The 15,902-nt window shown below is 38.6% G+C and overlaps 1 protein-coding gene and 1 non-coding gene across 2 annotated transcripts; one reads left to right on the top strand and one right to left on the bottom strand.

Moving 5' to 3' along the window:
- Positions 1-177: 177 nt before the first annotated feature.
- LOC101850069 (splicing factor 45) lies at positions 178-15,001 on the bottom strand. Its single transcript, XM_005093753.2, has 13 exons — positions 14,883-15,001; positions 11,468-11,605; positions 11,044-11,117; positions 10,257-10,349; positions 9,267-9,556; positions 8,310-8,413; positions 7,989-8,051; positions 7,165-7,207; positions 5,406-5,557; positions 4,419-4,495; positions 3,850-3,948; positions 2,625-2,697; positions 178-412 (listed from the first exon to the last, which is right to left on the bottom strand). The coding sequence occupies exons 2-13, from the start codon at positions 11,538-11,540 to the stop codon at positions 306-308; spliced, it is 1,248 nt and encodes a 415-aa protein (XP_005093810.1). The 5' UTR covers positions 11,541-11,605; positions 14,883-15,001; the 3' UTR covers positions 178-305.
- Positions 15,002-15,218: 217 nt separating this feature from the next.
- Positions 15,219-15,290, top strand: TRNAE-UUC. The gene has a single exon. It is a non-coding gene; the product is annotated as a tRNA-Glu (tRNA).
- Positions 15,291-15,902: the final 612 nt, after the last annotated feature.

Raw genomic sequence — 15,902 nt, 5'->3', positions numbered from 1 at the left:
AGATTTTTCTAAGCTTTATTTCTCTATACACTGTATAAAAAGCGTAGCAACAGTAATTTTTTTGTATCTTTGTAAGTTACCATCCGTGGTGCTGTTTACTATCCTTAGAAATTAATTTCATTTGTTCAAACTAAGAACTGCTTTGAACTTAAGAAAAATACAACAAAAACTATTGGGTCATTTGAATATATTTTAATGTTTATGTACAATGAATGCATGGACATAGAAAATTCAAACACATGGCGAGCGACTATGAGGAAGGAGTGTAGAACTTTGAGCCTTATTCTACACTAGAAGTTTGTCCCTTATTCTACACAACTGCTATAATCCATCCTTCGAAATTTGTCCAGATTGTAAAAACACGCTTTCACCACACGGCCTCCGAAAAATCTGCCATTCAGGTCCACAAGAGCTGGGGAAAAAGAAAAAAAAAATTCAGAGTTAGAAAATTTTCCGTCAAGCTCGTAGTTTAGAAACAGACTTAACGGTGAATGTACGTATTCATGTTGTTTATATAACTCACTGAGCCCTGGCCGGTCCGGATTCTCAATGCTACTTTTTCAACAAATTTTCAGGAATGTAAAAATTGAGTTACTGATTAAAATTTTAGCTCATATGTGAGTGTGTAGCTGGAGAAGGGCCCCAGTTGTCAGCAAAGCTATTTGTGAGCAATGTGGTGAAAAGGCCCAAAAATGTGTGCCTGGTCAAACATTTAGTTCCATCAGAAAATACACGTTTAACCATTTTTTATAGCATATTGAAAGGATTTTATTATATTTTAAGTCTAAATATTTTTATTAGTTATTTTTGCAACATGAACTTCCCCCAAGGTTAAAAAAGTGCTAGAAATAGGACTTTTCTCAAACTTCATTTGAACTCCCTGTGTTACAAAATGTGGCATATCTAAAAAACTATTCAAGATATTTGAAAAACATTTTTTATAAGTCAGTGTGTTCCGCTTTGAATTTGCTAGAAAAATATGCCCTTATCTTAATATTTAAATTATGGACAACTGAGACCTTTCTCCAGGCACACACACATGTGATGACACATTTCTCCTCTTTATAACACTGTTCATTTTACGAAGTCATTTTAAAAACTTTTCCCCCAAATTTTTCAAATACCCCATTATTTTCAATTTCAGAAAATATTTCTGCTTGCTAAACAATAGTTGCATAAAAAATATGAAGACTAGATCTAAGATATATTTTCCTTCATTATTTGCAATTTATTGGCAATGGCCTGCAAGCGGACCACTTTTCTTAGACTTTAGATTATTTTTTTTGGTCCTGTTCCAGGAATTTGGTCTGGCAGACGGATGGAATGAAAAGTTCAACCAATAAAAAAAACCCAACCACCAAGCTTACAGCAACCTGGAAATAAGCCAGGAACTTTGGAATAGGAGTAAAGCAGCTTATCATTATCAAAGTAATAAGGAATCTCCCACCGGCCTTACTTCTCAAGTTAGGTCTGATATTGTTTTTCTGCAATTCCTTGAAACACAAGCATATAGTCTACCAACGTCCAAGTTTTTTTTAAAGCAGATTTCAACCTGTTATTTGCCTTCAGATAAGAGCTGAATTTTGAGAAACAGGCAAAATTCAGAGGTGACAAAAATGAATTAAGTGAAAGCAGAAATATTTTTAAAATTACACACATATAACAAACACAGTAAGGAGTCTTAAAATCCACAATAAAATTTGAGAGAAAAAAAATGTTGTTTCCATGGATACAGCAGCCATATTGGATTTTGTTGACAAGTCTTACATAATTAATACCGTACTTATATATTTTATGAAAATAATTTTATTTATTTTTTTTTGGCTTGCATTTTGGAAAACATAGATCTACAAATCTGTGTGATGAATTTTTCTTAAACCCACTAGAACATTTTTCATGAATTTATTTCCTGAGGTAATATTCATGTTTGCAAAAAATCTGTGAAAGTCCACACTCGAAACACCAACAAAAAACTATTCCATTTATAAAAAATTCATCACACAAATTTTTTTATCTTTTTTCCTTTCATGAAAACTGGAAGTAAAATGGTCGACTTATTTTTTAAAGTATATATATAGAAAAACCACGTTTCGAGAAAACAGGCGATAAATAAAAATAAAAGATTGCCTTTATGAGGAAATGGTGGTAAGAAACATGCCCGGTAATCGGTATGGGAAGAAAGAAGGCTTTAGGGGGTGGTTCTTATGTGATGAAATAGTAGAAAAAGAGGCTGAAGAAACTAAAAATACCTACAACTTAAAATCCATAGTTTTGAGGCGAATCGGGACTTTTGAGGTGCCGCCCCCCCAAAAGATAAGTTACAAGATGATTGGCCAGCTATTATTGTCCCTTATCTCTCTCTCTTTTCTCTGCCAGTTGGCCTATGACTCGTCTGTACTTCTTGGTTGAGTACACTTGATTTTTTAAAAAAAATTTTATTCAAATCTTTTATTTTATTGTTTTTTAATAACATTCCTTTTGTGTTCCCATTTTTTCTTGTAAGTAACCAATAAATGCAAAAAGAGGGGCGAGTTTTAGGTAAAAAAGGCTATATTAAGATTATTTTCCCCCTCTATTCTCAAAAGTTGGTGCTATGGTAAAACTCGTACACGGCTCATACACACCTTTAATTGCAGACTCTATTCTCTCAAATTCCACAAAAATCCGCACACATTCATCGTCTGGGGCACCGGGAATCTGAGAACAAAACAACAGAAATACAGTCAGTCTCAAGTGGTTTTTAAAAAAATTAAAATCCTAACAGACATATGACGAAGAAAAAAAACCCCAACCTAGCAATTTCTTCACCAACACCCCATGAGTCAGAGGTTCAGGTAAACTTTTGAGGTATGAGGGAAGTTTGAACCATGTGTCAAAAAATTCCTGAAACTTTCTGAAATCAATCCCAAATGTACTACAAGTACAACAAACAATCAAAAAGTGAGAAAAAAAAACCAACAAAATTTTAGTTCTGGAAAAAATAGCAGCACTCATGGAAATCAACATTGAATAAGAAAAATATGATGGCTTCATCGATAGATGTTTATCATGTTCACTTCAAAAGTTAATATCATCATCCAGGTTTTACCTATTGGCGAAGTCAGGACAGAAGACGATACTTGTCACATTACTCACATTCAGCATCTTCAGTTGACAACTACCTGATAAAACACTTTACAAACACAAAAGTACAGTCAAATCTGCTCTAACAGCCACCTGGACAAATGACCCCCCTCCCCCCCCCCCTTACATTTTTTCTACATTATCATGACACTGGCACTGTCCAAGATATCCACCTGTCTAAGACAACCACTTTTCTCTGTGGCAATGGGTGGTCATCTTGGACAATTTCCACAGTATTCTCAGTGAGGGTTCAGGGGTAAAAGTAAAGTATAAGACATACATTAATATTGTGATATATATATTGTTTTGTTAATTTTTTTAATTTTTTTTTTATTTTTTTTTTTGGGGGGGGGGTGAGATTGGTAGGAAAACATGCACATGTAGACCAGTGTAGAAGCAAGCATGTCCAAGTCACACACCAGAGGAGGCCATTCCAAATACTTGGCAGGCCAAGGGGAGCTATACTTCACTTTTACTGGTCCAGGCTCGCCGGCGACTGTGATCAGGCACTTCCCTGTCACATGCAGGATACCCGGGTTCGATTCCTGAACAGGGAGAATATTTATCCAATATTTCTTTCTGCTGGGATGTTGTATCCCTCTCAGCCCAAGTGTGCCAGGACAGGCTCGGTCAGAGGCCAGCCTCCAAAATTATCTAAATTGTGTTGATGGAGGCATAAAAACACCTACTTTTTTTTTTTCTAATTTTAATTAGGTCCCGGCTCACCTCAAATATGACACACTTGTTGACCTTTCCGTACTTGGTGCACTCCTCGGCCGTCTCAGGCTCCAGCTCCTCGTCCACCTCCCCCGGGCCCACCATGTTCTGACAAAACACCACACCCATCATAAACATAGTCACTACATCCCTCCACACTATCTAATCGTAATGATAATGATAATAATAAAAATAATAATAATAATAATACAAATAATAAAAATAATAATAATAATGATAATAAAATAATGACAATAAATTTTTTTAAAACAATAATAATAAAAATAATAATAATAATTTATAACATTTGAATGGCGCATATCCCTGCTCAACAGCAGGCTCTATCTATGTGCTTTACAATCTAATATAATTTCCCCAGCAAACCTGATAGTGTTCAAAAATAATCTCAACATTCTGGGAGGCATAAACTTTAATAGCAATTTATTATTCATTGATCATATTTCTTTTTTTAAATGTAGACCTAGATCTCTTCCATGAACATCAAACACAAAATGAAAAAACAATGTTAGGGAATGAAAAGGACTGAAAATGAAACATTGATCCTCTGCGACACTGACCAGCAACATAATAACTTTGGAGGGACTTTTCAGCATGTTTGTGTTGGACGGCGCTGGTTCTTGAGCAGCTGGCAGTTCTGTTGACGCACAGAAAAAACAAAACAAACCATTAGCAGAAAACTAAAATGATTAATAATTGTGTAATAAAACAAACAATGATAATTGTGTAATAAAACAAACAATGATAATTGTGTAATAAAACAAACAATGATAATTGTGTAATAAAACAAACAATGATAATTGTGTAATAAAACAAACAATGATAATTGTGTTATAAAACAAACCATTGGCAGAAAACTAAAATGATTTATAATTGAGTTATAAAACAAACCATTGGCAGAAAACTAAAATGATTTATAATTGTGTTATAAAACAAACCGTTCACAGAAAACTAAAATGATATGTGTGTAACAAATAAAAAAATTAGCACCAAAAAAAAATAATTGTGTAATAAAAAACAAACCCTTAGCAGGAAAACTAAAATGAGAATTGCGTAATAAAACAAACGATAGTGGAATGTACCTAAGAGGTTGCAACATTGTTATCCACTATTTGAGGAAGCACTGGATGTATCCAGCCTGGACAGAGAGTTTGTGAGACAGTAGTGCCAGTCTATCCGTTCACCACAGCATGTGGATACCACATTATGAAATATTACACGCCAAGCCAACAAAAAATTTTTTAACCGAGTGAAGTCTGAACAAAACTTCATCTGCCATGACCCCATTCACCACTGCTCTCATTTCTCACAGGTAAGGGGCCCTGCTGTAATGAGTGTTCTTCCAAGGAAAATAACAGAAATAATCAGGGAAAAAATGGTATCCCTACATTCAAAAGACAGGTATCCCACTTTTATGAAATTATCTCGCTCACCATTGATATTTTGTGAAAACAATCCTGATTTCAGGAAATTCGCAAGAACACCCATCCACAAAAAAAAACCAAAAAAGTGACACTGCGCGTGTCACATGACACTTAAAGACTTGCCTTTGGGAATGTCTTTCTCGTGGATGATCTTGCCCCCTCTCTTGCTGGTTTTCTCCACGTAGAGCGCTGTGCTCATACCCTGCTCCGACTTGCCCAGACCCTGGCCCTCCTTGTAGCCGTACTTGGCCATGATCTTGGAGGCCACCGAGCCCCTGAGGAACAACACAGGAGGGAGTTGGAGGGAGTTTTTTGTAAAGGTTTTAGGAAGAGTTTTTGTTTAAGTTTTAGTAAAATTTTTAGTTAAATTTAATAAGAGTTTTAGTGAAAGTCTTAGTTAAATTTTAGTGAGAGTATTAGTAAAAGTTTTAGTTAAATTTTATTGAAAGTTTTAGTTAAATTTTAGTGAGATTTTTTGTGAAAGAAAGTTTTAGTTAAATTTTAATGAGAGATTTAGTGAAAGAAAGTTTTAGTTAAATTTTAATGAGAGATTTAGTTAAATTTTTTGTTAAATTTTAATGAGAGATTTAGTTAAATTTTTTGTTAAATTTTAGTGAGAGTTTTAGTTTTTAAAAATTTGTTAAACTATAGTGAGATTTGCAACATACACAGGTCATATAAGTGCCCAAGTTTAGAAGTGTTACTAGAGAGTTGCATACAAAGAAAAAAAAGAAGGAAGAGAGATAAGTAAGTTTAGTTTTACGGCACTAACAACAAAAACAGGTCGTATAAGTGCCAAAGATTAGAGGTGTCACTGGAGAATAACATACAAAGAAAAGGAGGAGTTTTAGCTTTCTGGAGTTCTAGAGCACTCGTAGTTGTTGCAACACATAGGTCATAATATAAGTGCCGCAGTTTAAAGATGTTACAAGAGGGGAGCATACGAAGAAAAGGAGGAGGAGAGAAATTCTGTCAAATCGACCAATATTTCCCCCCCACCAAAGTGGGAGCTGAACATACACACAGGCACAAGATAACATCTACTAATCGAACATCTAAATTACTTTAAATAGTAGCAAAGAGTCTACATAACAAGAGGGGCTACTTCTCTCTTTGAGCCAATTAAAAAAGTGTCCTCAAAATTCGGTGGTGCCCTCTTCGCAAAAGCGCACCTTTAGCGAACAGAGTTATCCTACTTGAGTTTAAAACATCAGAGTGAAACTAGCAAGTTTTTGAATGAATTTCCGAAGAACGCTTTTTTTAAATGGTTACGCTGACAAAAACCCTCTTCCGGAGGAAAGGGTGATTGTTTTCTTCGTTTAATTTGACTTTAGAATGAAAGGCGAGAGGTCATTAAAATTTTTAAAAACTAAAACTCCGTACTGAACGAACCCGAACTGCTGATGAACAGCAGCCGATCTGCGCACGCAAGGAGGTGCTATTCCTATTCTTCTTCTGGAAAAACGAAAGAGAGCTTCAAAACAGACTGCAGCGCCATCTGAAGCAAAGAGCATACTTCCTGCGGACACTTTTTGGCTGAGTGGCCCATCTTGTTATTTAATATCTTTGATAGTAGCAACAAACAAAAAAGTAAGATGATAACAAATTAATGTAACTCCTCACTGTAAAGATCATTTCAAATTGCAAGTTCGCCACATTATTATCTGTTCCATATTTCTCGTCCAGTATTATACAACAACATGAGAGAAATGCTGCTGTAACCACCTCATGGCATGACTCAAAAGGAGATGGGTACACTCTTGTGAGGGAAAAACAAATTTCCTTGTCATGAAGAACAAAATAGTAAATTCCTTCTTCGTGTTCTTTAGAAAGTATATACTCTATCAGACTTTATATCTGTGTAAAAAAGACATCAACTTACATCATGGCCATGCCCATATTTGGGGGGGATTTTGCTCTTTCATCTGTGGAAAAATAAAAGGAAAAAGGTATCGCATCTCTCAGGTGGGATCGTTAAAGGTGAGAAAAGAGACAGAAGATGTGACCACTTAGCGCAATGGGCAAAACTTCATATATCTATGGAAATTATAAATTAATTATCCTTCTATTGAAATTAATTGGACACTAAAATACTCGACTGTTCAGACCCAGTGGAAACATGAGCGGGGAGTCAAAATTTACTGATTCTATTGTCTATTTTGTCTACTACATCTCGTATCAAGACGTTTTCATACAAAGTGTAAAGTGACATGCACAAAGAGATTAAAATATTATCTCTTCACGGAAATATCACCTGCATACTGGTAACTTCCTGGGAACACATTTGGACCCATCGCCAACATATCGGCAATTTGAACAAGGTTGCTTGTTCTGTTATTTCTATTCGGTTGCTTATGAGACACCAGTGACATTGAAAGTGTAAGAGAATGGTTTGTGGACCATCTTATTTCATTTCATTTTCACATCCTCAAACTGCTTGGCAGGGTTACAAATAAATTACATCCAAATTCAACTGAGGAAAAAAATTATGTCCACAAAGAGATGACAAAAATATATCACTACAGACAAGAAAACAAGACACACGTAAAATAAACAAATAAAAATTCCAGATTTCTGGATATATCCCGGAAATCAACACTGTTGAATGAAAGAAACTACTGAAGGTTGTTTCTCCTGGAGCACACAAACAAATCCAGAACTAAAAAAAATACCCCCCCGCCAAAAAAAAAAACGATGACCACTCACCAGGATTCACTGGCGCCTCTTCCAGCAAAGCCGTAGGGGGTGCAATGGCCGCTCCACCGCTTTCTGAAGTAGAATAGACAAAAAAACAGACAAAAATTATTACATTAGCCCCAAGTCAGTTTACAAGCGTATACAACAGTAGCATTAAGCTCTCTCCATTATCCATGTAAAGTCAAAACTACAATTTTGACCCACTTGTGCGATAGACAGAACTAAAAGTGTATGAGGAAAAAAAAATGCAAAACTGAAGACAATTTTCTTTTAGATCAAATTGAATAAAATCTTATCTAATATAGGGCTTATATAATAAGGAAAACTCACTTTTCGATCTGTCGATTTCTTCCTCCTCTCCCTCTTCGGCTCTTCTCTTCCTCATCCTTTCCATCTCGGATTCCTCGCCATCGTTTCTGTCTCTATCTCGTCTCCTGAGACAGAGGAGAAAAGAACAGAACTATCGCTCACAACGTTCAAGACAGACATAAATGCTGTTCCCATCATCCCTCAGTGGCATAAAAAAGGCCACTTACTAGTTAACTAAATAAACCCAGAGTGTGAACAGGTAGTTACAAAAAAATTAAAATTTTCAAATGTTCACAAATAGCAGGAGGTCTGCCACAGGTACCCCTCAAAGCCAGACAAAACAATCTGCCGCATTCTCTCAGAAACCCCTGGTCCTCCTGTGACTCCCCACACTAATCTCTCTCAAAACATGGTCAGCGTCATTTCACTATCGCCCAAAATCAATTCTGTCGGTTTCCAAAAAAAGCTGTCATTCAAACTGGTTCATTTTCGATATTTCTTTCCTTCCTTGTTTTTTAAGGAAAAATAACGAGTGCCCAAGTCATGGTTCTGTTCTTTAATTTTCTAAAAATTTCAATAAATGACATACTCGTACGGTACATACACATTAGTGTACTTCTACGAAATACGCATAGGGCCTACCTTTTTATATGAGTTTTCATTTGGTGGCTTCTTGGCAGTCACTAAGAATTGAAGAATTGTTCTCATACAGCACCCCCCCCCCCCCCCCCCCCCCACCGTCTATTATTTTTACAGCATAAATTCCCTACACAGTCCAAAATCTCTATGGACAGTTGGTGGGTGCTCTGAGAGGATTGCTACTTCTTTCCTGTCAAACATCTATAGTCCTTATCTCTCCTCCTTTTCTTTGTATGTTACTCTCTCTAACACCTCTAATCATAATCTGTATAAATTACATGACCTAGTAGAGTTGCAAGAGCCGTAAAACTCTTACAAAAACTTAGACAAATTTCCTACCTGTTGTCCCGGTCGTCCCTCCTATCATCCCGCCGATCGTCTCTGCCCCTATCTCTGTCTCGTCTGTCGTCCCTCCTCCTGTCCTTCTCCCTCTCTCGCTCCTTCTCCTCCTTCATCTTCTTCACCACCTCGTCGTACTCGTTGGGGCGGAATGGGTCGTACTCGTCCGCGACCCCTGTGATGGACGGGGTGGGCTCCGACATTGTGAAGGGGGAGGGAGCGGAGGGCGTGACAGGCGCCACAGCGATGGAGGCCTGGGGCTGGATCACCGGAGGGTTCACCTTTTCCAGCTGGGGACAGTTCACAATAATAGTAATAAATTACACAAAATCTACATAACGCATTTCCACTAAGAAAAAGCTCAATGCACTTCATAATAAAGTATTATCTTATCTTATCTTATAATAATGCAAAGAACATAGTTCCAATAGTGATGCCCCTTCTTACCGACACAATTTGGATCATATATAAGAGAAGGGCTGATTCTACCTTGACTATTTGGGCCAACCTGGGCAGAGAGGGTTACAATGTCCCAGATGACACCGCAGATATTTCACACCAAAAATAATTTACTCACAAGAATCGAACTCACATTTTCTGCATGCAACTGTGGAACAATTTTTCAAACCCAAATTCCTGAGCCTCTAAAAAATGCAAATTTTTAGAGTTTTTAAAAGGAAAATGCAAATTTTTTGAGTTTTTAAAAGGAAAATGCAAATTTAAAGACAGAATCAAAAACGGGGAGAACATTCCCTGCAGAAAATATATAGCGACAGACATAATTTATTGAAAGAATTATCTTGCTAACATTACAGAGAAACAGATAGCAATTCGAATTAAAATCTACTTTGAGAAGAACCGAAACATATGACTGTTTGTCATTGTCCCAGTTTGAAAAAATAAAACTTCCCCCGTAAATCTTGAGCAAACTACATGATGTATTACCTTTGTTCCACAACAAACTATACGAAGCTTTCCCTGACCACATACCTTGCCAGTTTGCATGTTAAACTGTAGGGGTGCGTCCACATCCACATGACGCTTGAGGTCAACGACCGGAGCTAGCTGACTGGCCCGCTGACGCTGGGGAACAACAGACACAAAACACGGGGAGTGTGAGCAGTGGGAGGAACTGAGAAACCTATTGCTGACATGTCCTGCCAGAATTTGTGGCAATAAAAATAGCAATTTTCACATTGCAAGCAACACATAACAGAAGAAAAGGAAAAATTAGTTACCGTTCTGTTACAAGTTTATCTACTTTGTATGGCTATTCATTGGAAAAATTGCAGTGGCACATGGAACTCCAAGATGACATATTGAAAAAATTCTAAACACAGAGGGAACCATTTTTTCTTTTTTTTTCATAAAAAAAAATAAAATTGGGGGGTGTGGGGGATGAGGGGTGTTGCTTGAGGAAGGTTACCTCCAACAACAAAAATAATGAATAAAGAATGGCTTTATCATTGCTAATTTTTTTTTTCAGAACATCATCATCTCCCCATTCCATATGGCACTGGAGTTTCATTTCTCACGGAATGGCCCAACACACTCAACGCCAGCTACTTAGACAAGGAACTGACCGACAAAGACAAAATAACAAATTAACTCACACCAGAACCTCACAGGACAGGCAAACAACATAGATCCAGATTATCTACCCATTAAAAAATATATCAATCCTCTATGAAAGAAAAATACGCTTTAAAAAACTTCAGACCGTAACTGTTCCCGAACGATCCATGATATATGCCAAAAATCTTATGCCTGTCAGTACCTTAGGCTGAAGGATTGAAGCTTTCTTTGCCTGTAACGTCGAGGCCAGCAGTTTGTAGCCTGGAGACCATCCGGCTGAAACAGACAAGAAAAAGTGGTTAATCCAAAACAGACAAGCAAAAAATGGTAGAGAAGAAAAAGCATTGAGTCTACTGAAGACCTCTGTGGATACATCAACAAGCTCCAGTTCTCCGAACATGACATTGATCAGAAAATATTCATGACAGGACAATTTGCTCAATTTTCTTCTGTTCAGTAATCCTACATGACATAGCAAGAATCAACAAAGCCCTTTTATTTTTATTTTTTGCAGAAAGCCATTGAAATTAAGGACAGATTATGTGAATTTATTATCAAGAAGGTCGGTTTTTTTAAGGCAACCAATTTTGTAATAACACAGAAGCATCTGCTTCAACTCAACTTACGGACAACTGATGACTTTGTAATTTTCCCACTGCCCAATTCTTCCTTTGGGTCTAAATCGTCATAGAGTGACATGGTGACTCTCCCTCAGGTGCGCTGTTAATACTGTTTTTAAAAAAAGGGAAATCTGCCAATCCAATCTGTAAATAAAGAAATGTTTATAAAATAAAATGATGAAAACTCTTCAAGGCAAGACCTGCATGTTTTATGAGTTCAGAGTACATATAAAAGAGCTCAACACTGGAGCTTAGAAAAATGGCTGTAAAAAACGGGAATGCTGACTGTAAGAAGGTGGTCTTTATTAGTAGATTAGAGACATTGTCATAGATTAACATTTATTCATCGGTTTTCATATATAAAAAGGCTGCCATTATTCGGACCCCCGGGGTGCCAATAATCTGGTCATTATTCAGACCCCCGGGAACAAGTATTAATATGCATTTATTTATTGTCACCCGGGGTGAAGAGGCATAAAACTTATTGGTGAGTTGGATTTAGTGTGTTTGAAAAACACAGTGACTATGTTCACGGTACCATGAACATAGATTTAGATTTAGTTTGCAGGCTACGTTCACGGCACCCTGAATGTAGTTTGTAGGCTATGATTTGACAAACAAATGGAGTCAAATTTGTGTTCAGCAGACAAAACAAACTAAATCTAGACCTAAAAAATAGTAAACACACAGAACCTGAACTAACTCCTGTTCTGCGTCTGTGCCGAGATGCCAGACTTATAACTCTGAGCTCCTCATTCTCAGTGGGTCAATTTGCTATAATTTCATTGGATGAAGATCTAAGCCTAGAGCTACCAACTTGGCATGTTTCCAATGAGACTCACGCCTCCATTATAATATAAACCACCACAGGTGGTTCTACAAGTAGGCCACAAACTCAAGCAGACTGACGTACACTTGGTCATCACACGCGAGTGCGCTCAGCTATGATGGCAGGACTGATACAGGCTCCAACCGGAACCCGGACAGCGGGGGTCTAAATACAGAAGGGGGGGGGGGGGGCGCTTTTTCGATAGTTCCCACCCCGCAATCGTTATTCGCCAGTTTTGGCCTTAAGAGAGGGGGGTTTCGGGGGGGGACATACCCCCCTGAATTTTACCATAATTTGATGTTTTGCAGTTGTTAAGTTTGATATCTTAGCTCGCATCAAACGTATAGATCTCGATGTAGGTCAGGCTCAAATAAGGGGGAGTGGGAACTACCAAAAAAGCACCGAAGGGGGAGGGGGGGTCCAAATAATGACCAGATTGTTGGCACCCCCGGGGTCCGTTATACTTATAAATAAATAAGCACAATAAATCCTACGGCACAGACAGCTCCAGTGGCAAGGGGTTGGAGCTTGACTTGATGAGCTTAAGACCTCACAAGTCTAAAATTACATGACAATAGCCTTGAACTTACTACAGTCTCAGTAACTCAGTATATCATAATTTATAGACTACAGTAGTCTCCGCCTAAGATCCCGGTGCACGGGAGCAAGGAAAAGCGGGATCTTAGGCAAACCGGGATCTTAACTCTAGTCCTGCGGGGTTAACCGGAAGAGGGCTCTTATCGATCGATGACCCACTTACGTCGCCTGCGGGCTTGTGCCGCGGGGTGCCGGGGTCAGGCACTGGTCACGCGAGCGTGCCGCGGCAGGTCAGGGAAACACCTCATCTTTTAAAGCAAACTGATACGATCAATGAATAAGTGTTACGATCACACGAATAATCCCATTATCCCCTCGTCGGTAGATCAGAGACGCTGAGATTGGAAGTTACACCAAATCGAATAACTTTTCCAGAGTTTTCCAGATTTCACACCTATTATGAATGAACTTGCGAACAGCTGTTTATCAGCTATCGTTCGAAAGGGGGAAAAAATGGGATAATTTCCTAATATTTTTTTTATTCAGTTGCTCTCAAATGTCTCCCTCTCGTAGGACAATGGTTCAAAAACCACCAAATATGATTATTTACATCAGGAAACAACGTTTAGTGTAAGAATTAGATCGTTTGAAAAGTGAGGAAAGGTGTTTGCATTGAAAGATGAAAGTCCTATTTCCTGAATATCCTTTCGAGTCCCTCAAGTGTCTAACTGGGTCAAAATGCTCATATTTCATTGGATGAATGTCTCAACCGACGCTCTATTATCTCTACCAACGCCTCGCGTTGCAAAACAATGCAGTAAGTTTCAGATGGCCACTCAGACACTTGAAGCAGATTGACGCACACACATTTTAGCACACAGATGCAGACCCTGCCGTAAATGAAATGCGTTGCCCGCGCGGGACGACGACTGATCAGGGACCAGCTGTGGAGCGCCGCGCGGGATCGCGCTTATCGGGCAAACATTTATCAGGAACCAGAATCTTAAGGGTTAACCGACGAACCCAGGGAAGAATCTATGGTGACCCATGTTAAGGCCCATAATGGGTAAAATGGTCTCCCTCCACTCTAAAATGAACTGACGTGACTCCTGGGTGGGTTTATGACACATGGCGAGCAAAAAGTGGTTAACCTCGATGACCTATCACAGTGCATAGTGGCATGAGGCGTGCCATTTTCACTTATTATCCTGTCATGAGTCTCAAGATCTACGCTTATCCAGTTGCCCCTCCTCTTTACCTGTCGAAAATAAATAGCTTTCTATCTCTGACCGAGTCCCCCTCCCCCCCCCCACACCGCTTTGGTCTTTACACACCATTACGTTGTGACCCCACCAATAAAAATTCAGTCTCTCTCGCAAATTCGGGAGTAGAGACAACTTCTGCAATGGTCGGGGAAGAGTTCACAGTTCAATGTGATCTCGCCAGGAGCGAACGTGTAGGCCCTACCCACCCAGCGAGTGATGTAAGTTTAGGGGGAGAGCTCAGGTGTGAGTGTGATGCGTGGGGAAAACAAACGTGTCGGTCAGTTCACACCCCTGTGTGATCCCATCAGGGGCAAACATTGTATCGCTTCATCGAGTTTTACAATGTGTATGTGATCATATTCACGATAGTGGATGTTCTTTGACATGACGGACAGTTTGTTGATCTCAGACTTTGCACTCTTGTTTGATCGGCTGTGCCTGTGCCCGCCCGGGTTTTTGTTCCGCAAATTATGATCTGAAATGCGGGATCTTAGTCGTATGTAGACCTTCAGAGTCAATCAGATCGGGATCTTAGGGGTGACTTTTGTATAATAAAAATTCTGTTTTCTTAAAACAGCGGGATCTTAAGCGGTGGGATCTTAGGCGGAGACTACTGTACTACTATACTATAGACACTGTCTGCCATCTCTGGCAATACAACTACAACAGTTGGCTCAGTAAGTTAGCTAGCAGTGACAGGAAACTATCTCTTTGCTGCAAGATACTACATAGTTACTGGGCCCATTAGGCTGCAATCAGCCAATCAAACACTTAGTACCCAGATAGTTACCTTTACAAATGTACTCGCTAGACTTCAAAGTCCAAATAGCCTAACATGCATTACTTCGCCGATCCAAACACGGCAGCCATTATAAGGAGGTCAGAGTTTGACCCGGAAATAAATGGGAAGCAAGATGACATAAAGTAGGCTACTTTTTTTTAAACAAAACTCTGGTAATGCAGACCGATACGTGATAGGCATACAGTCTTTGTCTGAATACTACAGAATATAAAGTGCCGTAAATACTAAACTAATTTCAAAAAGAAAAACAACTTTTCACGTGCACTTCGCCTAATATGTAATATTAAACGTATATAAAGAGACTTAGCATTCTTTAGATGTGTCTCCCATGTGGTCTAGTGGTTAGGATTCCTGGCTTTCACCCAGGCGGCCCGGGTTCGATTCCCGGCATGGGAACATTTTTTTTTCTTGTTCCAATTTTTTAGACATATGCGAACTGTTTCCTTTTTTTTTAAATTTTTTTAATATTTTATTTCTACCCACCTTTATAAATGTTTTCGTTTGTTTTATTTTGTTTGCCTTTTCCTTCTCGGGACCACCTCTGTCGTTGGAGGAGAAATCTCTACAAACGCCAGTACAGTAAAAGTACAACGTGTAGGATATGCTGGCTTTGTTCCTTGATTTTTCATGATTAGGTCGCAAAACGGGGACTGACACTTAAGGTCCTGGTTACAAATTATACTGGCTCTGGGTAGTTAAGAGTGATGGTAAACAGTTAAAACAGCAACACATTGACACAGGCAGGGCCGCGTTACCCGTAAGGCTGTTTAGGCTGTAACTGTAGCCTAGGGCCCCGCGCCTCAGGGGGCCCCGCGCTTGCAAACACGACGTTTAATTTAAAAAATGTTTTTCAATAACAAAAAAATTGTCCTCTTTTTGAATTGTTGTTGTTTGTACTGCTGTTGTTTTTACAGTTGTTGTTGATGTTGTTGAGAAGGATGTTGATTCTACCGCTGTTGCTGATTGGTTTCGGCTGCCTTATACTTTGTAACAGAAATAGATCTATAA

This window comes from Aplysia californica, unplaced genomic scaffold (assembly GCF_000002075.1).
Source record: "Aplysia californica isolate F4 #8 unplaced genomic scaffold, AplCal3.0 scaffold00069, whole genome shotgun sequence".
Lineage (NCBI taxonomy): Eukaryota > Metazoa > Mollusca > Gastropoda > Aplysiida > Aplysiidae > Aplysia > Aplysia californica.
This window is presented reverse-complemented; position numbering and strand designations above follow the sequence as displayed.